Source organism: Panthera uncia, chromosome X, assembly GCF_023721935.1.
Source record: "Panthera uncia isolate 11264 chromosome X, Puncia_PCG_1.0, whole genome shotgun sequence".
Taxonomy (NCBI): domain Eukaryota; kingdom Metazoa; phylum Chordata; class Mammalia; order Carnivora; family Felidae; genus Panthera; species Panthera uncia.
In genome coordinates, this window is record NC_064817.1 from 17,076,681 (window position 1) to 17,101,780 (window position 25,100).

Here is a 25,100-nt window from a genome sequence, read left to right on the forward strand (position 1 = left end):
AAGCCCTGCGATGATCCTTTTATACAGTCAAAGGCTCAGCACCACTACTCTAGGTCAATATATAATCATATATAGATAGGCATAAAAATCTGTGCAAATATTCAGAGCTCCAATTTTTAAAACATAGCACCAATCTCAAATTATATTATGGAAGGGGTTGCTAAATGAACCTAATCTAATCAACATGGATGAATCTCAAAAATACTACGTTGAGCTAAATAAGCCAAACACCAAATTGTATACTGATTGTATGCCTCTAGTTACATAAAGTTTAAATAAATTAGAACGGGGGTAAGGGGGCAAGTACTGACTCGGAAGGGACACGAAGGAAATTTCTGAGATGAAAATGTTCTCTGTGTTGATTAGGATAGACAGATAAATAGTTATCAAAACTAATAGAAATGGACAGTTGAGACCTGCATTATGGTTTAGCTATATGTAAATTACACTTCAATTTTAAAAAATAGAAGAAACACAATTAATTTAAATCTGGATACCTAGGACAGGGTTTAAGAGGCGAAGATGATTATTACTTCAGATGACCCCAACCTCTCACTAGCTTAAAAGGAATGGCATTTGTTTCCTTTATCCCAAGAAATTTTCCACTTTCCCTTGTTATTATTTTTCTTAGTCCGTTATTTAAAAATGTATTGTTTAATTTCCACATATTTGTGGATTTACCAAGTTTTCTTCTATTATTGATTTCCAAATTTAGATTGTGGTCAGATAATATACTTTGTACTCCTTCAGTCTCTTTAAATAATTGAGAATTATTTTATGGCTCAACATGTTGTCTTAGAGAATGTTTCATGTGCACTTAAGAAGAATGTGTATTCTGTTGTTGAACATAGTGATCTAAATATGTCTATTAGATATAGTTGGTTTACAGTGTTGTTCAAGTTTTCTATTTCCCTAATCTTCTAATTATGGTTTTAATTATTGCTGTATTATTAAAAATGAAGTATTGATGTCTCAAAATATTATTTTTGAATTGTCTGTTCTTCAGTTCTGTTGATTTCTGCCTCACATGCTTGTTAAGTAAATATACATTTATAATTCTTAGATATTCTTGAATGATTGACTTTTTATCATCATAAAATGTCCTTTGTATCTATTAATAATTTTGTCAGAAATCCTATTCCATTTGGAAAAAAAAAAAAAAAAAAAGGAATGGCAAACCCAAGGCCAGAACCAGAGAGTATAGAGAGCCAACAGCAGGGAGGGCCAAAGCCTAAGAAATCGCTAGACGGCTGGCAGCAGGAGCCCAGCAAACACCCAGACCTCAGCGCCCCAGTGTCCCATGAAAATAAGCCCCCGCGCCCTTTTCCGGTGCGTACAAGTCCGTCTGTGTGTGCTATTCGAAAGCGTCCGGAGGGAAACGGCGCCACCGCGAGAAAGGAACCGGTGGCAGCTTGGTTCCTGCGCGGATGCTGGGGCTGTAGGCGCCGAGCTTTCAGCTGGTTGCAGCTCCCAGGGAGGAAGACGCCGGGGCTCGCCTTCCCTACGCTGCCTCCGCCACTGCCATGATTCCGGTGTCGCTGGTGGTAGTGGTGGTGGGCGGCTGGACTGCCGTCTACCTGACCGACTTGGTGCTGAAGGTGAGGGCCTCGGGCCTAAAGCCGAAGCCCGCGGTGTCCAGGGCTGAGGCGCAAGGCCCGAGGCCTTTTCTCTTCCCCTGCCTCGCGCCTCCCGGGCTGGAAGCCGCGCGGCCGATACCCACGTGCGCCTTTCCGCGTGGCGCCCCGGCCTCGTGGAGTAAATAAAACACCACGGGGCCCAGGCAGGGGTGTGGCGGTCTGCACAGCTACCGCAGTCGCATTGCGGGGCAGTGCAGGCCCCGCTGCTTTCGGGGCCTCCTGCCCGGGAGGCGCCAGTAGTGGGTTGGGGGGGGCGGGCCGATACCACACCCCGCGGCAGTGCACCTGGGAGGAAAATAAAAAGTCGCTTAGCAAAGGCATTGTTTTCCCTCATTGTCTTTAAGGCCACGACCCTCCAAAGACTCTCGTACTGGAATGAATCTAAATCAAGTTGTAATTTAAACCTGTAGTCTCAAACTTTAAAGTGCATACAATCATCTAGGGTTCCTGTTTAAATTCGAATTCTGATTAATCAGGCTTGGGGCGGGGCCTGTGATTCCGCGTTTGTAACCAGTTCCCATGTGCTACCAATGCTGTTAGTCTATGGACCCTACTTCAAAGTAGCATCATCAGGTAACAGGATTTAGATAGCTAGTTTCTGACTACTCCACTTCTAATCTGCACCCTGTACCCACCCCACACATACGCCCTGGGTGTACGGTCCACTCGAGTTATTTGGGAAGGGTAGCAAAAATTCTGCACAATTGTCTGACCACATGCTTCTAGCAACCTTTGGAATTGAATGGGGGAGGTGGGGCGGGGAGGTAAAGTCATTATACAGAGTTTATTCCACAATACCGTTCTCAAATGTTTAATAAAACCTTCATGTTATGAATACCGTTTTAAATAGAATATTATAATTTAGTATTGTGTGCTTTACGTGTAACAGTAAAATGAAATGATACTTGTGCTTTTTTGTTACATTTAAACTTGCAAAGTGAGGAGATTATAGAGTCTTTAGAACAATGGCTGAGTTCAGCCACTTCCCAGCCTTTGTGCCTTGGCCAAATTACTCTCTGTGCCTGGGTTTCTTCATTTTCAAAAAGTAAGGATCTTCTGAGATAGTAGAAAGGATTACATTAGCTCACACACGTAAAGGTTTGCTACTTCACCTGAAATTCAAGAACCAGCAGCTCTTGCGTCATCAGGGAGCTCTTCAGAAATGTACAATCTCAGCCCTCTCCCTGACCTACAGAATCAAAATCTGAATCTTTACCAGATCCTTTGGTGCTTCCTCTGCAGGTACTTGGCATAGTGTTTAGCCTATCATAAGCAGTACAGGCCACTGCTTCCTTGAACAGTGATTTTATTGTCTAGAAAAAACAAAGCCACATCATTTCCTCATGTTGCATATGTGACAAAAATCCAAAATAAAGGGCATCTGGGTGGCTCAGTCAGTTAAGCATCAGACTCTTGGTTTCAGCTCAAGTCATAATCTCACAGTTCATGAGTTCAAGCCCTGCATCAGACTCTGTGCTGACGGTGTGGAGCCTGCTTGGGATTCTCTCTCCCCCTTTCTCTCTGCCCCTCCTTTGTGCTTGCTCTCTCTCTCTCTCTCTCTCTCTCTTTCAAAATAAATAAACTTAAAAAAAATTTTTTTTAATCCAAAATAAGAACTTTTCAAACCTCTCCAGTCTCTGGTCAAGTGTGTGAGGTGATGAGGTTACTTTAATTTCAGTAACAACCCCTAGATCCCCAACAGAGTACTATTCCTTGAGCAAAAGACCTCACTCTCACTCAGAGTCACTGTCTGGGCAATGGAGAGACCTCAGGCTTTAGGAGTCTGTACCTTCAGCGTCTCTGCTACTAACTTGATCTGCTGTTCCACGTTTGGTTCTTCTAGGATTTCCTCAGTAGACATCTATTGAAGGGGTGTGTCACTCTACTTTTCTAAGCCTCAGAAAACAAGCAGGTTGAAAAACTTCACCTGAAGACTGAGAACAGAGGACATTATAGATCCAAAGACAAACGGATACCTATATCAGTCAGGTCATTTTTTATGATTGTGATAGGACTGAAATATCCTACAGACAAATTCCTCAAATGGATGGGCATCAATATGATAAAATACTTAACTGTATTTACTGTAACTAAGGGGTAAAAGGGGTCATTGTCAGGATATATAAAACAACCTTATATCATCCAAAATCCTACATTACTCAAGGACTTCAAACTTCCCTAAAGATAAAACTTGTTTGGGTGTGTATAAGCAGCTATCCCATCAACCCTGGAAAATGTAAGTTATTAAGACCAATTTGGTTTTACACAAGTTTTGTACTTCCACATGATCAAAGGCAGCTTAAGGTCTCAGGGTGGTTGCTAAGAGGATAGAAAGCACTGATTGCAGCTAACTTGTCCTCTGAGTTGGATTGGTTGGAGGTCTTTTTAGATTATAACACAAGACCTCTTTCTGTGATAACAAGGCTTCTAGACCTCTGCTGTCCAGTGTGGGAGCCACTAACTACATGTGGTCATGGAGCATTTGAAATGGGGCTGGTCCAAATTTGAAATGTGCTGTAACACACTGGATTCAAAGACTTATGTACAAATAAGTAAATGAAATGTAAAGTATTTAAATAGGTTTTTTATATAGATTACATACTGAAATGATAATATCTTGGATATTTTTAGTTAAAAAGTATGTTTAAATTAATCTGTTTCTGTTTACTTTTTTAAATCAGCTACTAGAAAATTTAAAATTACATATGTGGCTTGCATTTGTGGCTCACATATGTCTATTGGACAGCGCTGTTCTAACTTTGACAAACTTTTTCTGTAAAGGGCCAGATGATAAGTATTTTAGCCTTTGTGAGCCACATAGGCTCTCTGATACATATTCTTGTTTTTTTGTTGTCTTTTTTTATAACCCCTTAAAAGTATAAAAACTATCCTTAGCGCATAGGCTATACAAAGAAACAGGCTGTATGGGGCACTTGGCTGGCTCAGTTGATAGAACATGCAACTCTTGATTTCAGGGGCTGTGAGTTTGAGCCCCACATTGGGCGTAGAAATTAACTAAAAAAACAAAAAACAAAACAAAACAAAAAAAAAAAACAGGCTGTAGACCACATTTGGCCTATAGGCCATACTTTGCCAGACTCTAACCTCAACAGACCAGCTAGTCTGAGATCTTTAATATCCTGAAAAAGAAACATAAAGCTTTAAAATTATAAGTATTTGGGCAGTCAGTATCTTCCTTTCCTGTAGAAAAGACTTCTTTTTGATTTTCTTAAACATCATACATGTTCTTCAAAACTGAGTGATGTGGAACTTTTTCTCTCCTAGTCATCTGTGTATTTTAAGCATTCTTATGAAGACTGGTTGGAAAACAATGGATTGAGCATCTCCCCATTTCACATAAGGTGGCAAACTGCTGTTTTCAATCGTGCCTTTTACAGTTGGGGACGGCGGAAAGCGAGGATGCTTTACCAGTGGTATTCTTCATTTTTCTTTTTGGTTTAAAGTAATCATTGTGATCATGAGAAATGCTTGTTAAATGAACTATTTCCATCATTTTCAATCTACTGAGTTTTAAAATATTGACAGTATAAAACGTCTGGTTCTCTATAAACTTAAATGGGATTACATCATTGTGCTTTTGCATACATCAAAAATCAAGGTTCTATACCTTATCTGGATAGTAGTACATGGGTGCACATGTAAAAATTCAGTGAGCAGTACATTTGACACTTGTGCACTTTACTGTGTAAGTTATTCACTAATAGAAATGCCAAAAAATTGGAACATTTTCCATCATGAAATTAATTCTGTAGAATTCTGTCCCCTATCATAACACATAGAAACAAGGGTCCTGGGAGTCATAGGATACCCAAAAGTCTGCAGGATTTCCCCTATACTTCTTTTCTGATAGCCCTCCAGGGTAATGGTATTTAAAATATTTCACAGCCAGTAAAGCATATGCACAAACCACTAGGCAAAATGATCAGCCAGATTGTAGCAGCAGGGTTCTGGAGTCCCCTGGCCATGCCAGGTCTACCCCTTTTAAGTTCTTATTTTTTTTTAATCAAGGAGCATATAGTTTATTGTTAGGAGGTTTATAATGATCTCTGGGCCACCCTAAGGACCAACACATTTTGTCATTGACAGAATTTCTAGTATGGGTATAAAGGGCCTTTGTCTAAATTCCTTTTTGCTAAAATTTTAGCGCCACATGTTACAGAGCTAAATGTAAACAGATCATTAAAAAGCAGAAAATGCAATAGCAAATCAAAGCAAGCAAAATAGAAGGAAATAATAAAGAGCAGAAATCAGAGAAATAAAAACTATACAGTAAAGAAAATCAGCAAAGCCAAATGTTGGTTCTTTGAAAAGATTAATAAAACTGATAAACCCCTTCCATAATTCTGAAGAGGAAAACACAAGTAACAAAAATCAGAATTGAATGGTTAGTATCAAAAAGATAAGTAACAAGCGTTATTGAGGATGCTGAGAAAAGGGAACCCTCGTGCACTATTGATGGTAATATAAATTGGTGAAACCACTGTGGAAAACAATATGGAGGTTCCTCAAAAATATTAACAACTGAAATACCACCAGATGGTAGCTACACTTGTGGTGAGCATAGCATAATGTATAAACTTGTTGAATCACTATGTTGTACACTGAAACATAGTGTGTCAACTATACTTCATTGTGTGTCAACTATACTTCAATTAAAAAAAAAGAAATACCATATGATCTAGTAATTCCACTAATGGATATTTACCCAAAGAAAATTTACCCAAAGAAAAACCCTAATTCAAAAAGATATATGCACCACTATGCTTATTGCAGCATTATTTACAATAGCTGTGATACAGAAGCAACCCAAGTGTCCGTCAATAGATGAATAGATAAAGAGGATGTGGTATATATACATAGTGGAATATTACTCAGCCATAAAAAAAAGATCTGGCCATTTGCAACAACAAGGATGGAACTAGAAGGTATTATTCTAAGTGAACTAAGAGAAAGAAAAATACCATATGATTCCATTTATATACGGAATATAAAAAACAAAACCAATGAAGAGCCAAACAAAATATGCAGAGCCTTAAATACAGACAACAAATTGGTAGTTACCAGAGGGGAGGTAGGTAGGGGTATGGGTGAAATAAATAAAGGGGTTTAAGACATACAAACTTCCAGTTACAAAATAAGTCACAGAGATGAAAAAGTACAGCACAGGGAATATAGTCAATAATACTGTAACAATATTGTATGTCGACTACACTGTACGTGAGGAATCTTGAATAATGTATAGAATCCATATGTTGTACACTTGAAAGTAATGCAACAGTGTATGTTAATTGCACTTCAATTTTTAAAAAATCAGAATTGAGAAAAGGGAACACGACTGCAGATTCCATGTACATTTTTTCAAAATGAAACGATTGTGAACAACTCCATGCCTATAAATTTGACAATGTAGACAAAATGGACAAGTTTGTTGAAAAACACAACTTACCAAAAAGCGAGGAAATGTAATAGATTATTCCCAACTATAGAAGGGTAATTTGTAATTATTGTAATTATTAAAACAGTAGAAGAAGGAAACTGTTGTTAAATTTTACCATGTTAATATTTAAGCTCATCACAAAATAATAGCTAAAATAAAATGCAAACAAAAGAATTGGAGATAAAAAAGAAATGGATGTCTGTAATGTCAAAAGAGCTTTCATAATTATGTGAGAACAAGATCAAAACAATTCTATGTAAATGGACAAAAGAGAGGAAAGAAACTTTATTGGGAACAATATTCAGCCTCTTCAGTTATGCAAGAGTTGTAAATTAATACAACTGCTTAAAAGAGACCAGTGCCTGTGTTTCAGTCATGTATCTCAAGTTCAGGTAGGAAAATGAAGCAGAGTTATTGAAATTTTTAGCCATTATTTTGAAGCTATGAAATGTGGCTGGTCGATAAGTTTGCTAACCCGTGAATTTTGAGGAAGTGTATGTTTATGCAATTTTGCTTCCTCCCGACAGGTTCAATTTTGGAATGGTGTTTGGCGTAATTGCTATGTTCAGCTCTTTTTTTCTCCTGGGGAAAACGCTGATGCAGACTTTGGCACAAATGATGGCTGACTCACCCTCTTCTTATTCTTCTTCCTCTTCTTCCTCTTCCTCTTCTTCCTCTTCCTCTTCTTCCTCTTCCTCCTCTTCCTCTTCTTCCTCTTCCTCCTCTTCTTCCTCCTCCTCCTCACTTCACAATGAACAAGTGCTACAAGTTGTGGTAAGTACCTTCTTTTTGCTTTAAGTTTATTGCAACATGAATATAAGATATTTCTTCTGGCTAGCATAACTCCTATCCATGTTATAAATATGGAAACAGATGAAAAGTCTCACGATTTCTCAAATTACCTGCTTAAACAAAAATATTAATAGGAATGTAGCAAAGATTTGTTGGAATATGTAGTAGGGGTGGTAGTAGTAGTAATAGAACAAATGGACCATCAAAACTGTCTACAATTACACAGATATTTGAATTAACTCAGTATCTTCTTGAGGTGTTAAATGATTGTTTCTATCAAGGAATAAGCATGCTGATTTAAGATCTCTATAATGTAGAAATAAATTGCATTTTAACCCTATGCAAAGTGTTGCCTTTCCTCTTCATGTCTTTCAGACTCTAACCAATAATATCCTTTTAATTAAAGATATAAGACCTTGAATGGTCACTGTGATCTCCTGATGTGAAGAATAATGTGCTGAGTTTTACTCCTTAGACTGTAAGCCATTTATAATAATTCTCATTTCAAAGCACATGTATAAACAAACCTATACCGTATTGATCCATGTCTCCAGGGTTTAGAAGGGTGCTTTACCATTGACTTTTATTTCAAATTTTTCACATGTGTAGTTTTTATTTTCATGAGTCGTGGATGTTATGTTCTTAATCATGCTCTTATTAATGGAATAGACTAAGAGCTAATAATACATTTTTTAACTCATTTTTTGTGGTTTCTAGTAGGCTGGGTCACTATGGGGATATTTAGAAGTCATTAGTAGAGAATGATAATGAATCTCTCTTATGGTAATAGCTCTTTTTTAGGGGTTGAAAGGATTTGCCAGGTATGGCCTTAGAAGAGATGATTAATTTCCTCAACAATTACTAAGTATATTCTGCCTACCGGCCATATGCTGAGTCCTGCTTATATGGGGAACAAAATCCAATCCTAGCACTCATGAAGTTTTAGTCTAGAGGGAGAGCTGCTGTGATTGTGCTATAGTTAGACAGAGTACAAGGTGCTGTGAGAACAGAGAAAAGGCATGCTGAGATGTGCCTGGCACTGGGAAGAGAGGAGAGGAGAGCTTCAAGGGAAGGGTGAGGAGAGTCCTCAAAGCCTCTAAGAAAAGATGGCAATTGAGCATCCCAATAACAGAGGGAACCTTATAATATGGAAAGGTGGGGGATTAGGGGAGAATAATAGAATAATAATAAAACCTAGGTAATATACATGCTTTCTATGTGAGGTTTTTGTGCCCATTTTATTTTATTCTTTAACAATCTATGGGTAAGTATCTCATCACAGATAAGAAAAGCAAGGCAGAGAGATGTTAAGTCACTTGCCTGTGGTCACAGCTCATAAATAGTGGGTCCATCACTCACCCACCACTGACCTCAGAGCCATCATGCTCTATTCCCTTAAGAAAGACCACTAATTCTTCAAGGAACTATAACTTTGACCTGTGTCTAGAAGGTATATGGTGGAAGGTATATGATGCAGGAGATAAAATAGGAAATACCGATAAGGCCTGGGTTATGAAAGATCATCCTAAGGAGTTTTGATTTTGGGCGGTGTCTAGCTAGCTCAGTTGGTAGAGATGCGACTCTTGATCTTGGGTTTTGAGTTCAACCCCAGTGTTGGGTGTGGAGATTACTAAGTAGTTTTGATTTTTACTTGTAGATAACAGGTCTGTATAAAATGGACCAAAGGAGGGTTACACTGAAGATGGGAAGAGCATATTAGAGGGCACTTTGGAATAATTCACTGTAGAAGTGACACAGATCTAAACTAAATTGGTGGTAAGAAGAATGAAGGAGGCAGGTTCAAAGGGTCTTTTAGAGTGGAGTTCTCAGGCCTTGGTGTTTAAGTGAATGTGAGGCTGGAACAAGAGGGAAGAGTTAAGGACGACTCTCAGGCTACATGATTGGTTATTGTTTGCCAAAGAAGAGGATAGTAGAGAAAGAAGCAGGTTGGGAAGAAATGTGATCATTCACCTGTCTGCCTAGGATTAGAATGATAAAGTGTAGCTCAGAGAAGAAATTATTTCTTCTTTCTGCATCTCAGTTCATTCATAGAGCTCACAAAAATGTTGACTCTGTTAGGAGTCCTGCTTTGGAATCATGAAGAAGTCAGTTGCCCGCTGTAGTACACTGTGCATGTTTATGTATATATCTAAGAATGTTCTATCTCCTGGGGCGCCTGGGTGGCTCAGTTGGTTAAGTGTCTGACTTCGGCTCAGGGCATGATTTCACAGTTCGTGGGTTCGAGCCCTGTGTCAGGCTCTGCACTGACAGCTCAGAACCTGGAGCCTGCTTCAGATTCTATGTCTCCCTCTCTCTCTGTCCCATCCCACTTGTGTTCTTTCTCTCTCAAAAATAAATAATAAATGTTAAAAAAAGAAAAAAAACCAATGTTCTATTTCCTAGCTTTGATATGAGTTCTTGTAGCTCAGAGAATATATTTTCTATTTACATTGTAATTACCTACAGCCTTATTCAGTATTAATTCCCAAAAACCTGGCACTCTGTCACTGAGAGATCAGAATTCTGGTACATCTAATACCCTGTGTGATCATGGCCAGGACAGATGGGCAGTCACATACTGTTGCCAGAAAATAAGACCTACCATCTGTTAGTATAATCACTCACTCAAATCCTTACCTTATCTCATTATTACATCCATAAGATAATAAAGCAAAGGAACCAATGTCCTATGGAATCAAGCCTACTGATTTATTTGAAATAAAGTTAAGATAACCAGGATATATTGTGATATTGAGAAAATCTGTAAGAATTAACCTTGGGGTTCCTGGGTGGCTCAGTTGGTTAAGCATGGCTCAGATCATGATCTCGAAGTCCCTGAGTTCGAGCCCTGCGTCAGGCTCTGTGCTGACAGCTCAGAGTCTAGAGCCCGCTTCAGATTCTGTGTCTCCCTCTCCCTCTGCCCCTCCCTTGCTTGCACATGCTCGCTCGCTCTCTCTCTCTCAAAAATAAGCATTAAAAAATTTTTAATCTTAAAAAATCTTAAGTACATAAATTTAGAGAGGGGTCAGAGAAAGGGAAGCTACTTATCTGAACAGGCAGACACCTGACAACATGGAAATAGAGCAGATATGTAGAAGAAGGTACCCTGATATTCTTAAAAAGAATCTCTTAGTAGGGTCTGAGTAAAGAGAACTTCAGATAATGAGCATCATAAAAATGTCCATATCTTTTGACCATTTGCTTGCATACCACCATCTAGGACTCTAGCTTTAAGTAAACACTTCCAAATGTGGAAAAAATAGTATTCATCAAATTCTTATCCTAACATTGTTTATTATGAAGAATTGGAAATAACCACAGTGTATAATTGAGGAATGCTGCTTAAGTTGTGGGATTGTCATTCAGTGAAATGCTATGTATACATTAAAGGTGAAGGTTATGAAAACTAGTTTCATAACTAGGGAAAGGACGCTTGGAATTCATGAATTTAAACAGCAATCCAAGCAACATAGTTTGAATCTTCTCTTCAGGTACTAAAGGAGTCTTAAAAGTAAAATTCCTCTATGCACAAAAATAAATTCCAGTTGAATTAAGATTGAAACAAAGTCATAAAAGACCTTGAAAGACAAAAAATAAGTTTCTGCTTATATGAACACAGAATGAGGAAGACATAAGCATAAAACTAATGGCAGAAACCATGAATATTGATAGATTTTACTACATAAAATTTTTATATATCAAAAAACTAAAAGAAAAAATTAAAAGGCAAAAGAACTTGGGAATACATCTATGATATGTATTACAGAGGACTGATAATTGATATTTGAAGTGATCCTACAGAGCAATAGGAAAAAAATAAAACACTGTAGGAGAAAAAAATAGACAAGTCATGAGTAGGCTACTCACAAAAGACCTATCAATGGTCAGAAGTAGGGGAAACGTTGAGCTTTAATAATAAAGAAATATAAATCAAACAATGAAATACTTTTTATTTTCCTAAAATTTCAGATTTGAATAAATAAGCTTGCTCAAGGCTACAAAGGGTCTACTTTTGGAGAACAGTTTGATATGTATCGAAGTCCTTTAAATTTTGTGTAATGAAAGCATATGTTACTCTCTTTTTTTAGAGAGATAGAGTGCAAGTGGGGGGAGAGGGGCAGAGGAAGAGAGAGAGAGAATTAGAGAATCTCAAGCAGGCTCCACACTCAGCACTGAGCCCAACACAGGGCTCAATCCCACAACCCTGGGACTATGACCTGAGCTGAAATCAAGAGTCAGATGCTCAACCACCTGAGCCACCCAGGAGCCCTGAAGCATAATGTTAAATATGGGACAAGGATTATTTCATTTAATCCTCAAAATTACCTTTTTATGTAAATGTAAATGTGGTTATTTCCATTTTAATGAGGAAATTGCACTGGTGGGAGGAATAATCCAAATTTCCTTGAGGTCACTTAGCTAGTTAATGATGGATCCAAAATGTCAAACTGAAGTGACCTGTCTCCTGAGCCTGAACCAACCATGCTTAAGAATTTTTACCCCCAAAATATTTGGATATATGTGTCCAAATATGTTTATCACAGTATAAGAGCAGAAACTTTAAACTTTAAAACAATTAAATGCCCAACAGTCTATTTTATAGAATACAGTACAGTTCTTAAAAATCATGTTGAACCCTTTTGCACTGCTGGTGGGAATGCAAACTGGTGCAGCCACTGTGGAAAACAGTACGGAGGTTCTTCAAAAAATTAAAAACAGAACTACCTATGGCCCAGCACTTGGCACTACTAGATATTTATCCAGAGGACACAGGAGTGCTGATTCGAAGGGGCACATACACCCCAATGTTTATAGCAGCACTATCAACAATAGCCAAAGTATGGAAAGAGCCCAAATGTCCATCGACTGATGACTGGATAAAAAAGATGTGATATATATACACAATGGAATACTACTTGGCAATCAGAAGGAATGAAATCTTTCCATTTGCAACAACATGGATGGAACTAGAGTGTGTTATGCTAAGCGAAATTAAGTCAGAGAAAGACAAATATATGATTTCACTTGTGTGGAATTTAATGTACAAAACAGATGAACACAGGGAAGGGAAGCAAAAATAATATAAAAACAGAGGGAGACAAACCATAAGAGACTCTTAAGTACGGAGAACAAACTGAGGGTTGCTGGAGGAGTGTTGGCTGGGGGGATAGGTGAAATGGGCAAGGGGCATTAAGGAGGACACTTGTTGGGATGAGCACTGAGTGTTACATGTAAGTGATGAATCACTAAATTCTATTCCTGAAATCATTGTTACACTATATGATAACCAACTTGGATTTAAATTTAAAAAAAATAAAAATAGGGGCACCTGAGTGGCTCAGTTAAGCGTCCAACTTCAGCTCAGGTCATGATCTCACGGCTCGTGAGTTGCATCGGGTTCTGTGCTGACAGCTCAGAGCCTGGAGCCTGCTTCAGATTCTGTGTCTCCCTCCCTCTCTGCCCCTCCCCCACTCACTCTGTCTCTCCCTCAAGAATAAACATTAAAAAAAAAATTTTTTTAATACAAATAAAAAAATGTTGAACCAGAAAACACTCATGGAAAAAATGTTTGTGATACTATTAAGTGAGAGGGGCAGGTGTCAAAACCATGTTTATAATAAAAATATAATTCTTAAAAATATATGTATGTGAAAAGACTAGAAGAACATACATTAAAACATTGAAAATGGTTTTTGGTTTTGTGTTTGGGGAGCAGGAGTGTAGTCTTCTGTTTTTCTTTTGAGTTTTCCAGTTTTCCTGCTTTAAACACATTTTGTAATTAAAGTAATAAGAGGAAGAATTTCCTCTAGAAGGATACTTTTAGGGTCCCAACTCCTGGACTGTGAGAAATAGATGCTCAGTATGTGAATAATATAAATGATGTCTGGTGTGCCCCTACTTAACCTAATTTATAGACTCCTTAACAGATGACATAACTCAAGAGTGATTATTTATCGTATGAGAAGATTCTTGGGTATCTACAAGACTTTACCATGCAGCTCTTACAATAGCAAACTTCCCTTGTGTATGCAGTGATACATACAAATGCATCATCTTAGGAGCATGTGATTGCAAGACGACTTCTTCATAGGTCCTTAATATGTCTGTCTATTCCAGACAACTTACTTTCTGCATTAAATTTCAATTTTAATATAATACATATCATTTTGATACTCTTTTTCTGACCACTCTACTACACAAATTGTTGGAATCCAAGAAATGGACAGCACAGTGCTCCCACACCAATAAGGCACTTTATTACAGTACCCTTAATTACTAGCACTCATGTTACTTGAGAATACTAAAATGAAAACTCATTGATGAGGGGTAGGAATATCCTATATTACTCACTTAAGTATCTGGAACCTTGCAATAACAATTCAGAGGCAGGATTAAGATTGTAACAAAAATTTCCAAATCAGGCTTCTAGCCTTTGAGGGTAGAACAGTTGCTGACTCCTTGTCACTGTCACTCCACATTCCCTGGCACTTTGCCAGGCTCCCTAATTCTTTCCCATGGTGAAGACTCCAGGAAGCCAAAGTTTCAACGTTTTTAACCTTGTGTTTCCTGTTCTCTTTATATTAGTGCTGTGCTTAGTTCAAAAACTGCCTAGTTCAAAAAGCTGATTTCTTGCTTCTATTGTGAAAGAAGTAGAGAAGTGAACTATTGATATTCATATCACTTTTAGTTTACAGAACCTTCAGCCTGGAAGTTTAAGCTTTAATACAGAATGAACATCATGGTTTCTTGGTCCCCAACTGTGTATTTATCATTGTGTCTATGAACAGGTTCCTGGTATCAATTTACCTGTCAACCAACTGACCTATTTCTTCGCTGCAGTTCTCATTAGTGGTGTTGTGCATGAAATTGGACATGGGATAGCAGCTATTAGGTAATGATATTTTTCTTTCTACTAATGCAAAAAAAAGCTTTTTACTTAGTAGGGTTTATTACTAAAATCTGCTTCATTTGATACTTTTTCTTTCTGTGGATATTGCCTAATGCAAATCCACATTATTTTGAGGTAAATACTCTTTTATAAAGATTAATATATTGATGAATATAGTCAATTAACCATGTACACACTGTAATCATTTGACAGCATGGTTATATCTTCATGGTGTTTCAAGATTTTAATTGAACCCTGAAACCTAATCTTTCTATTCATCATTAGGTCAGAATGATAACCACTGCACTTGGAGCCCACCGACCTGCCTTCTTATTACTTTGTTTGACTTATTGGCCAAAATAAGCCTGCTTCCACTAATAGCCTCTGCTGGCTAGAGCAGGAACAATGAAAGCTCTGAATTTGTTAACAAATAATCATAGCCTATCTAGAAACCTAAGTAAAAGAAGACAAGAGAGGATGAGATACTTTCTTCAAGTATCACGCCCTGTTCTTGTCTTGACTACTCAAATGTATATTGTAATTATGCCTGAGCATTTTAAAGGCTCCTAAACTTATAAATTTGTGATAGGGGAGCACAATTCCCCCTTCGCTCCTACTGGTAATTACTGCCATGATGAACACACATACTGATGGGAATGTGTTTTATCCTCTGGGTATGTGGACCAGATAAAAGATTTTATAGGAGAAGATGTAATCACTTCTTACTACTTTCCTGTTGCTTATGAACAGAACTCTGTTGACTGCTAATAAACTCTCATCTCGACAAAGCATATACTGCTACATGTAGTGGTTTAAGTGGGCAGCTACTTTTTCTTTTTTAATCTCTCATCTTTGCTTCCATACTTTTAGCATTGTAGCTTTTAGAGTTTTACATATAAAATCATTGTTATTAACGGTTTAATACTTCACAGTATGTTTGTGAAATAGTATGGGTAATCTTTTATAAAAACCAACTGTCAAGTAAAAGCAAATTTTACAGTCATCTTAAATATATAGTACTAAATGACAGCACAGTATATTTAGGGGATGGTTTTTTTAGAGTAGCTGTTTGGTCTTATGAGGCTGTTAAGTATAATTCCATTTTTAGAGACTGAATTGATAATAAATGGTTCTCTTAAGGACAATGTGAACATTATGGATATTTAGGTATACTTATTTTAACATAAATAGGAATACACTTATATAAACCTCCACTTTTGTTTATATTAGCCAAGATAAATATATTTAGATACTTTACTTGAATTATATTTTCTGTTGTGTTCTTCTCTGAAAATAATTCAGAGTAAACAGTTGAAGTGTTTTTCATTTAGTTCCTCATGGAAATATTAACCATTTCTTTATATATGTGACTAATTTCAAGTTATTTGTTCAGCATACTGGTTTCTAAAAGTTTTGAAGTTTTAAGTCTATTTCAGAATACCCTTATTTTACAAAATGCAATTTCGCAGATAACCAAACTGGTATGCTGTTGTGAAATTGTGAGATAAATATATATCATATATTTGGAAATATTTTTCTTGACTGTCTAGAGAGACTTGTTTTTTAACCAAGAATTTATAGTGGGAAGTTTTAAGATTAAATACATTATTAATTGGAAAAATGCAATACTAGTAGTAAATTCCTTTTTTTTTATTTGATTTCTTAGGGAACAAGTTCGATTTAATGGCTTTGGAATTTTTCTCTTCATTATTTATCCTGGAGCATTTGTTGATCTGTTCACCACTCATTTGCAACTTATATCACCGGTCCAGCAGCTAAGGATATTCTGTGCAGGTAACAGACTTAAATTTCTTTATTCATCTGTGTGTTGTTATGGAAAGTATTCACATCACAAATGAAAACATCTCACTTTTTGGTTGATAAATTCAGCTTATAAGATTCTCAGTCAAAAGTAATAAAGCAAGGGGCACCTGGCTGGCTCAGTCTAAGGAGCATGTGACTCTTGAGCTCAGGGTCATGCATTCAAGCCCCACATTGCATGTAGAGATTACTTAAGTAAATATTAAAAGAAAAAAATAAAGCAAAATTATTTATACACTCCAGTTTCTTCAGTAAAAACAACAAATTATTTTAAAAAGGTTGAAAGTAAAATTAACAATATACCATGCAAATGTGAACAGAAAATATGACTACATTAAGTTAGTTAGACATAGGGGGTCACTTAATAATCATAAGGAGTGTAATCCACAGTGAAAATGTAATCATTGTGAATCTTACTGCATCAAGTAACAAACTATCAAAACGAAAATGGAAAAGTGCAAGAAAAAAAAACAACAAATTTAATAAAGGAAGTTAATCTCATCTCTCAACACATGGCAGTAAGATGAGAAGTCAGATCATCAAAACTAATTAGTAAAGTAAAAATCAATAGATATGTCAAACCCTATACCATGACAGTTTCTTTTCAAGTGACCATGAAACGTAAAAATTGACCAATTTAATTCAAAACATAATTGTTTTATACAATTATACTACATACATACATACATTTATACTACATAATTGTAGTATATTTAAAAGTGATAATGAAATAATGTATAAAGTTTTGCTAAAAGGAAAAGTCACTCCCTTATGTAGTTACTATGAAATAAATGAAAATAAATGTTAAACATTCAACTGAAGAAGTGAGAAAAGAACTATAAAATAGTTAAGAGATGATGTCATTAATAAAGATGTAGGTAGAAAATAATAAATAATAATAAAAAAAATTTTAAATATAAGAGGTTTGGGGCGCCTGGATGGTTAAGCGTCTGACTTCGGCTCCGGTCATGATCTCACGGTTCGTGGGTTCGAGCCCCGTGTCGGGCTGACTCTGTGCTGACAGCTCGGAGCCTGGAGCCTGGAGCCTGCTTTGGATTCTGTGTCTCCCCCTCTCTCTGTCCCTCCCCTGCTCACGCTCTCTCTCTCTCTGCCTCTCAAAAATAAATAAACATTAAGAAAATTAAAAAATAAAAATATAAGAGGTTTTTTGAAGAAAAAAAGATTATACTGGGAGAAAGCATCAATAGAATTTATAGTCAGATTGGGGAATGACAACTGATACAGAGAAAATTAAAACAGCTATTTTAAAAAGTGTTCTTTATTCATCTCTGCAAAAAACTTTCAAAACCTTGGGTGATTATTAAATATAAATGGCGTAGACTCCAGGGAACAAAGAAAAAAATCTCAATAGCCTAATTACAATGGGAGAAAATAAGAAAGTTGATGAAGAATGCCCCCAAAAGTTTCATAGGGGTAATTCTTTCCAATCTTAAAGGAAAAGGGTTTTTTTTTTTAATTCCAATTTAGTATAAACTTTTCAGATCACATGGAGAAGGAAACTTAAAAAAAAATTTTTAAGCTAATAGAGCACTGATACAACATCTTGGAAAGTACCAGAAACTCTGCCTATGGTGTATCTAAACAATACAAGGATGGTTCAACATTAGGAAATCTATTTTAAGGTGGTAAACATTATTTACCATTGGGGGGAAAAGAAATCCTCATCTCAGCAGGTATCGGACTGAGTAACAAAATTCATCATCCATTAATGGCTAAAAAGCAAAAATCCGTAGTAAAGGTTAAAAATAGCTGGATACTTCTTAATGGTTAACACTTGAAAGTATTCCTATTAAAGGATAAGGCAAGCAATCCCATTATCAATTAACACTGGTACTGTTAAATGGTCTCTAAATGTGGGTCAGTACAATAAGAGAAAAAGACAAAAATATTATAAAGGAGTAAGCCTTTTTTTTTTTTTTTTAGATATTGTTGTATGCCTTGCAGTGGGTGGAGGGGGGAAGAAAACATGAAAATCAACGGAAATGTAGAAAACTTCAGGGAAGAAGCTGGTTACCGAATTAATATTCAAACAACAGCGTGGTGGCGGGGGTGGGGGGAACGTGTGCGTGAGGGCTGGAGCGTCCACGAGTGCGTGGGTGTGCACGTGAGCACGCACTTGCTGAGGCGCTAGGAAGCGCATGCGCCAGTGGCACCCAGAAGCCCCCGCGTCTTCCGCGTTCTCGGCGTCCTCGCGTCCTCGCGTCCTCAACCGCTTTCGCGTCTTCCGCGGCTTTCGCCTCAACCGACGCTCGGTGGGGCTCGCATTTTTCTTTCTCAGCCTTATCCGCAGCCTTCCAGTCGCCACCTGCTCTTCCAGGAGCCAAAACCGCTGCCGAGCCATGGCCTCAGAGGACTCTCTCAACATCGCCCCAGAAAATTCAGAGTTACTTAAAGATATTACGGAGCTGCGCCAGATCCACGTGGAAGCCGTGCCTGTGGAGACCGTCCCTGTGGAGACTATGTCGATGGAAACCATCACAGAGTACGAGATTATCAACGGCAGTTGGGTCCACGGAGGCCACCACCAACCACCTCTGATCGCGCTGCAGCCGCTGTTTACCAGCAACTCGAGCCAAGGAGACCACGACCAGGACATAATCATGGTACAGACGCAGGAGGAAGTGGTGGGCTACTACGAGTCAGACGACCTGCAGGCCAGCAACAATTTCGACGACCAGATGGTCATCCCGCTCGGTGAAGACAACGATTTCCAGCAGACCCTGGCTTCCTTGGCAGCTTCAGCGTCGTCGTCAGCGGTCAGCCACAGCAGGAAGCGCGGCAGCCAAAGCAAGAAGTCAAGCGGTAAGAAGAATTACACTAATAGTGAGGCCCACGGGGGAAGTAGCAGCTCTGAGATTGGCAGCAGGAAGTGGGAGCAGAAGCAGGTGCAGATCAAAACCCTGGAGGATGAGTTCTCCGTCACCCTGTGGCCCCCAGATGACCAAAGAGACCAGGAGACAGGGAAGATTGAGACATCAGCTCCTGATTATTCAGAGTACCTGACGGGGAAGAAGCTTCCTCCTGAAGGACTACCTGGTATTGATCTCTCAGATCCTAAACAACTAGCAGAATTTACTAAAATGAAGCCAAAAAAAACCAAAGAAGATGCTCTAAGAACAGTAGCTTGTCCTCATAAAGGTTGCGAGAAGATGTTCAAGGATAACTCTGCTTTGCGAAAACATCTGCACACCCACGGTCCTAGAGTCCACGTATGTGCAGAATGTGGCAAAGCTTTTGTCGAGAGCTCCAAACTAAAACGGCATCAGCTGGTGCACACTGGAGAGAAGCCCTTTCAGTGCACATTTGAAGGCTGCGGAAAACGCTTTTCCCTGGATTTCAATTTGCGTACACATGTGCGAATCCATACCGGAGACAGGCCCTACGTGTGCCCCTTTGATGGTTGTAATAAGAAGTTTGCTCAGTCAACTAACCTGAAATCTCATATCTTAACACATGCTAAAAACAAAAACAGCCAGTAAGAAGGGAAGACCCTTCTCAAAGTTGGGAAGTGTCTTCCAGGAGCATGATTGAAAATGAATATGCCACTTTTGTGTATTGTTTGTAGGAAATAATATTTTTATTGATTCCTGTATATATAAGGGTCATGTTTTGATGGAGTAGTAAAAATAAAAGTAAAAAGTAAAATATATATATTTAATATATATACCTTTATATAACGTTGTTAGGGTGCTATATCTTGTTCTGTAATACTATTTGAAAAACATAGTGTTTTGTAAAGTTTGGTCCCAACAAGGATAATTTATGAACCTCACATCAAAAGATGGTTCTTTATACAACTCTTCTAAAAATGGGACTTCTTTTCACGTTTTTTAAAATACAAAGTTCACCTATTGCTCACAAATTTTTAAAGTTGTGTATTTTCCAAATGTTCATATTTATAGTTTTAGAAATATGTTTAGTAATTCTTTGTATGGTTTTTCTGAAGGTTGATAACTTTGCTTGGAATAGATTTTCTTTAAAACAATGAACAGTAACCTACATGAAGTATTTTCCTGTTTAAAAAAAAGTTATGTAGGCTTTGTGTGCTCTTAATTTTGGTTGTATTCTTTGATGTTAAAACATTTTTCATAACTATCTTTTAGCTGCATTGATTTATGTAGTATTGAATATTAGATGTGACTTAATAGTCAAATTCAATCTATTTTAGTCATTTTATTTCCCCAAAATACTGCCAGGTGGTGTTTAGTATAACTTCTTTGCATGTTCAGTTAAGAGAGTGGTACTTAGTTGTAGAATGTATTTTGTATGTATTGACTTTTAACACTTGATAACACTTTTTAACATCTTGTGTAACAGAATAAGCAGAAATAAAATAACCTAAAGATGGAAAAAAAAACTTGTCTGTGTAAATACCATAGCTAGAAAATAGAGAAAATGGGCAGGTTGTTAGTGGCATCAGGTGGATAGAGGCTAGGGATGCTGCTAAACATCCTACAATGCACAACAACATGTTCCCCACAACATAGAATTATTTGGCTCAAAATGCCAATAGTGCTGTTAAAAACTCCTGTTCTAGAAAAAGTAAAAGAACAAATATTCCTTTGGTATACTTATAAACAAATCATTAATGGACAACACGTTGTTTAAATAAAGGAAACGTGTTGTACCACCCTGCTTGCCACTTAGCCATCATGGGCAAATCTGGAATCCAGAGGGGTGATCTCATACCAGCTGCATCCCTGACAAGTCCCTGACGAGAGATAAGAGGCTGCTCAGAAAGTCAAGAAAGCACTCTGACTGTTGTTTGGGTGGGAAAACAGCATGGTCTGTGCTATGACTGTGTGGTGGGACTATCCTGATAAGGGAGTGATGGTGAGAGTGCAAGCATCTAGGCAGTTCTGGTAGAGCTGGGAGAAAGCTGAATTTAACATAAACATAACAGTGGCAAATGTAATAGGCTAGGGTTGTGGGGGGAGGGGTGGAAAATGGATAATTTTGTGAAATTGTGTTGGGACCAGCTACTTGGTGGGGCAGTGGGGAGGAGGGCGGTTATAGCTGTATCCCTAAGTTAGTTTCACTAGAGAGTAAATTCCACTAGGCAAAAACAAGTTTTTAATTTTGTTTTTTTTCAAATGAAGCTATGAAAGCAATACAAGAAAACCCTAGGTGAGTATCTTCTATAATTTTGAACTGGGAAAGGCTTAATGCAAAGGAGCAATTTGACCATACCAAAATGTAAAATGTCTGCATAGGCAGAACTATAAACCAAGCCAAAATACAAACTGGAGGAAAAATTGTAATACTCTTACAAAGGACTAAATTTTTCAATATATACATTCAATACATTCAATAATGATACATACAAATTAGTAAAAAAAGATAAATGCAATAGATAGAAATAGTTCTCAGACAACAGAAATACAAATAGCCTTTTAATAAACATGAAAGATGTACAAGCTTACTCAAATCACAACAGATTTTACTTTTCACCTAGCGGATGACAAAGTCTAACATTTTCCTAGCATCTAGGGTTATTTACAGGGTAGGGAAACATGCCAGTTATGAGAATATCAATTAATGCAGACTCATTGGAGGTCAATTTTAATACACATTGTTTTTGACCCAGCAATTCCATTTCTATGGAATTTTCCATACCCTCACAGATGCATAATTAGATATATAACAATATGAACAAAGCTGTTTATTGTAGCATTGTATGAAAAAGTTAAAGCAGCCTATGTTATCATTAGTAGGGAACCTTATAAATAAGTCAATATGTTTTAAAAAAATGAATTACTCTGTAATGGTTATAAGAACTGGGCATTCTGATAAACTAGTAAAATAATGGTTGTAAGAAAATTAGTAAAGTACTAGATGTAAGAAATGGGATAAATAGAATATGCAAATAAGGAAAAAGTCCAAAGTTCAAAAATGTAAAATCAAAATACAGTTTCCAGTAGATGCTTTGATACAATGGTGTATTTAAAAGATCTCTTTCTGTATAGAACCGAAAAGATTGTTTACCCATAATGTCCTGGACTAGAGTTGCCCTGGATATTTCTGGAATTAAAACAACTTACAACACTCAAAAAAAAAAAAAAAAAAAAAAAGAACATCTTAACAGTATGAATAAGGTACATGAAACTTGTCTTGGGTATCTGCTGTAATTAAAAATAACAATGGCTTAAACTCTCATACAACATTCCAAATGTAAGTAGTTCAGCACTGAAATGTTAATTGTGTTATTTGGAGGACTCAGGCTCTTTCTGTCTTATTAGCTCACTATTCCCAACATGCAGCTTTTGTGTCATAGACTCAGGCTTGTCTCTATCTTAGCTACATTCCAGCCATAAGGACAATGATATCCCCATCACCTCCACTCATATCCTGTTAGCCAAAGCAGTCATATGGCCGAACTCAGATTCCTGCAAGTCTGGGAAATGTCTTTAGGTTACATTTCTATCACTATAAAACATTGGCTCTCAACCACTGGTGCTGTCACCCTCCTGTAGATGTTTGGAATGTGTGGGGGCAGGGAGCATTCCTTGGTTGTCTCAGTGAAGGGAGAGTGGCATTCAGTGGGTGGGAGCCAGAAAGGCTAAATATCCTGGAGTGCGAGGGACAGACTTGCACAAATAAGAATTGCAAGGTTCAGAGTGTTAGTAGAGCCCCCACTCTGCCCCATGAGAAAAACTGGTAGAAGAAGGAAAGGATCGGTATGGGGGAGAAGGATATCTAGTGCTATGCTAGTGATTGTTTAACCCCTGGCTCTGGAAGGGAGAGTGAGGAGCTCTGATATGTAGCATTTGCTGGTTTCTGTGGTATAATTACTCCTGCCATGGCCAATTTTAAGGTACCAACCCAAAGTCCCTGAAGGAGGAATTAGGAAGAGATGTACACAGTCTGCTGTGGCAAGCTGGCAGGACCAGCCTCCAGCACACCACTGGGTTCACCTTAACCATTTCTGCATATATGATAGAGATGGTTATAGTCTGTGACATGGTGTAAGATACATACTCTATTTAGTTCGTCAATAATACTCTCCTTAATAGTTTAATTCTTAAAACAATCTCTTTTTCTGAGTACCATTTGGATTTCCTTTATATATATAAACATATATGTGTGTGTGTGTGTGTTGAAATTTATTTTTTTCCATTTTATTTTATTTTATTAATATAATTTATTGTCAAATTGGTTTCCATACAACACCCAGTGCTCATCCCAACAGGTGCCCTCCTCTATTCCCATCACCCACTTTCCCCTCTCCCCTACCCCCCATCTACCCTTAGTTTGTTCTCAGTCCTTAAGAGTCTCTTATGGTTTGCCTCCCTCCCTCTCTGTAACTTTCTTTTTCCACTTCCCCTCCCCCATGGACTTTTGTTAAGTTTTTCAAGACCCACATATGAGTGAAAACATATGGTATCTGTCTTTCTCTGCCTGGCGTATTTCACTTACTATAATACCCTCCAGTTCCATCCACGTTGCTGCAAATGGCCAGATTTCATTCTTTCTCATTGCCAAGTAGTATTCCATTGTATATATAAACCACATCTTCTTTACCCATTCGTCCATAACCCAGCTCAGCAAGAATGTTTTTTATTTAGTCTTAACTTTTATTTGAATAGCTCTGAAATTTTTTTCAAAGATCAGAAGTATGTTTTGATTAATAATGTATATGTTTTCTGAAAAGAGGATAAAGTGAGTAGAAATTCAATTTATGTTTTATATGTATATTAGAATATAGATTCTCTTAGTGTTAAGTCATATTAGTATGTCGTCTTCTTAATGTGGTATAAACATGCTCATTTTACATTTCACTATCTGAAATGGAAGGGGCCTCTAACTGAACATCTGTCTGCTGTACTAGTAAGTAGATCTGTCTGCTTCGCGGCTTCTTCTGGTTACTTCAGTAACTTATCAGAATCCCCAGGTGTTATGAAGTCCAGATACCTAGATCATTCCTGCCCTTGGTTGAGCTGACTCCTTTTTTTTTTTTTTTCTCTTTTCAGGTATCTGGCATAATTTCGTCCTTGCACTCCTAGGTATTTTAGCTCTCGTGCTTCTCCCTGTAATTCTCTTGCCATTTTACTACACTGGAGTTGGGGTGCTCATCACTGAAGTTGCTGAGGTAAATAATGAGGATTATTTGGGGCATCCTTTTACCAGATTGTGATGTAACACAGCATTTTATGATGTAAGGAACTTTTATTCAAGTTCTCATATACAGAATGCTCAGTTTTTCCTGAAGAAATTGCTGTCATCCTTTTAAATTGAACAGAAAGTTTTGTGGATTGGCTTTTTAAAAATACTTAAATTTGTTTCTGTTCTGAGTTACAAAGATAGTATCAAGGTTTTCTACCTGTACTTTGTTGATAAAATGCATCATTTACCTTTACTGTTTATTTTTATAACTGTGCTTTTGAGACAAATGTCCTTACTCCTAAGTAAGAAGATTGAAACCTAGGCTAGCCAGCTGGAACATTTCATGGGAGTTAAGTAACTGTCTTCAACTCTGTATTTC

General features: G+C 37.5%; 2 protein-coding genes across 2 annotated transcripts in view; both read left to right on the top strand.

Moving 5' to 3' along the window:
* Positions 1–1,392: 1,392 nt before the first annotated feature.
* Positions 1,393–25,100, top strand: part of MBTPS2 (membrane bound transcription factor peptidase, site 2) — a 39,999-nt gene continuing 16,291 nt past the window's right edge. The window contains exons 1-6 of the mRNA XM_049643582.1: positions 1,393–1,598; positions 4,923–5,071; positions 7,623–7,869; positions 14,676–14,779; positions 16,443–16,570; positions 24,589–24,707. Of these exons, the coding sequence (XP_049499539.1) occupies positions 1,524–1,598; positions 4,923–5,071; positions 7,623–7,869; positions 14,676–14,779; positions 16,443–16,570; positions 24,589–24,707 (822 nt within the window). The 5' untranslated portion in view covers positions 1,393–1,523. The remainder of the gene's footprint in view (positions 1,599–4,922; positions 5,072–7,622; positions 7,870–14,675; positions 14,780–16,442; positions 16,571–24,588; positions 24,708–25,100) is intronic.
* Positions 16,495–21,928, top strand: YY2 (YY2 transcription factor). The gene is made up of 2 exons (XM_049643583.1): positions 16,495–16,570; positions 18,897–21,928. The coding sequence occupies exon 2, from the start codon at positions 18,958–18,960 to the stop codon at positions 20,095–20,097; it is 1,140 nt and encodes a 379-aa protein (XP_049499540.1). The 5' UTR covers positions 16,495–16,570; positions 18,897–18,957; the 3' UTR covers positions 20,098–21,928.

Excerpts from the sequence above, each read along its gene's own strand:
- YY2 (XM_049643583.1), top strand. The coding sequence starts at position 18,958 with ATGGCCTCAGAGGACTCTCTCAACATCGCCCCAGAAAATTCAGAGTTA.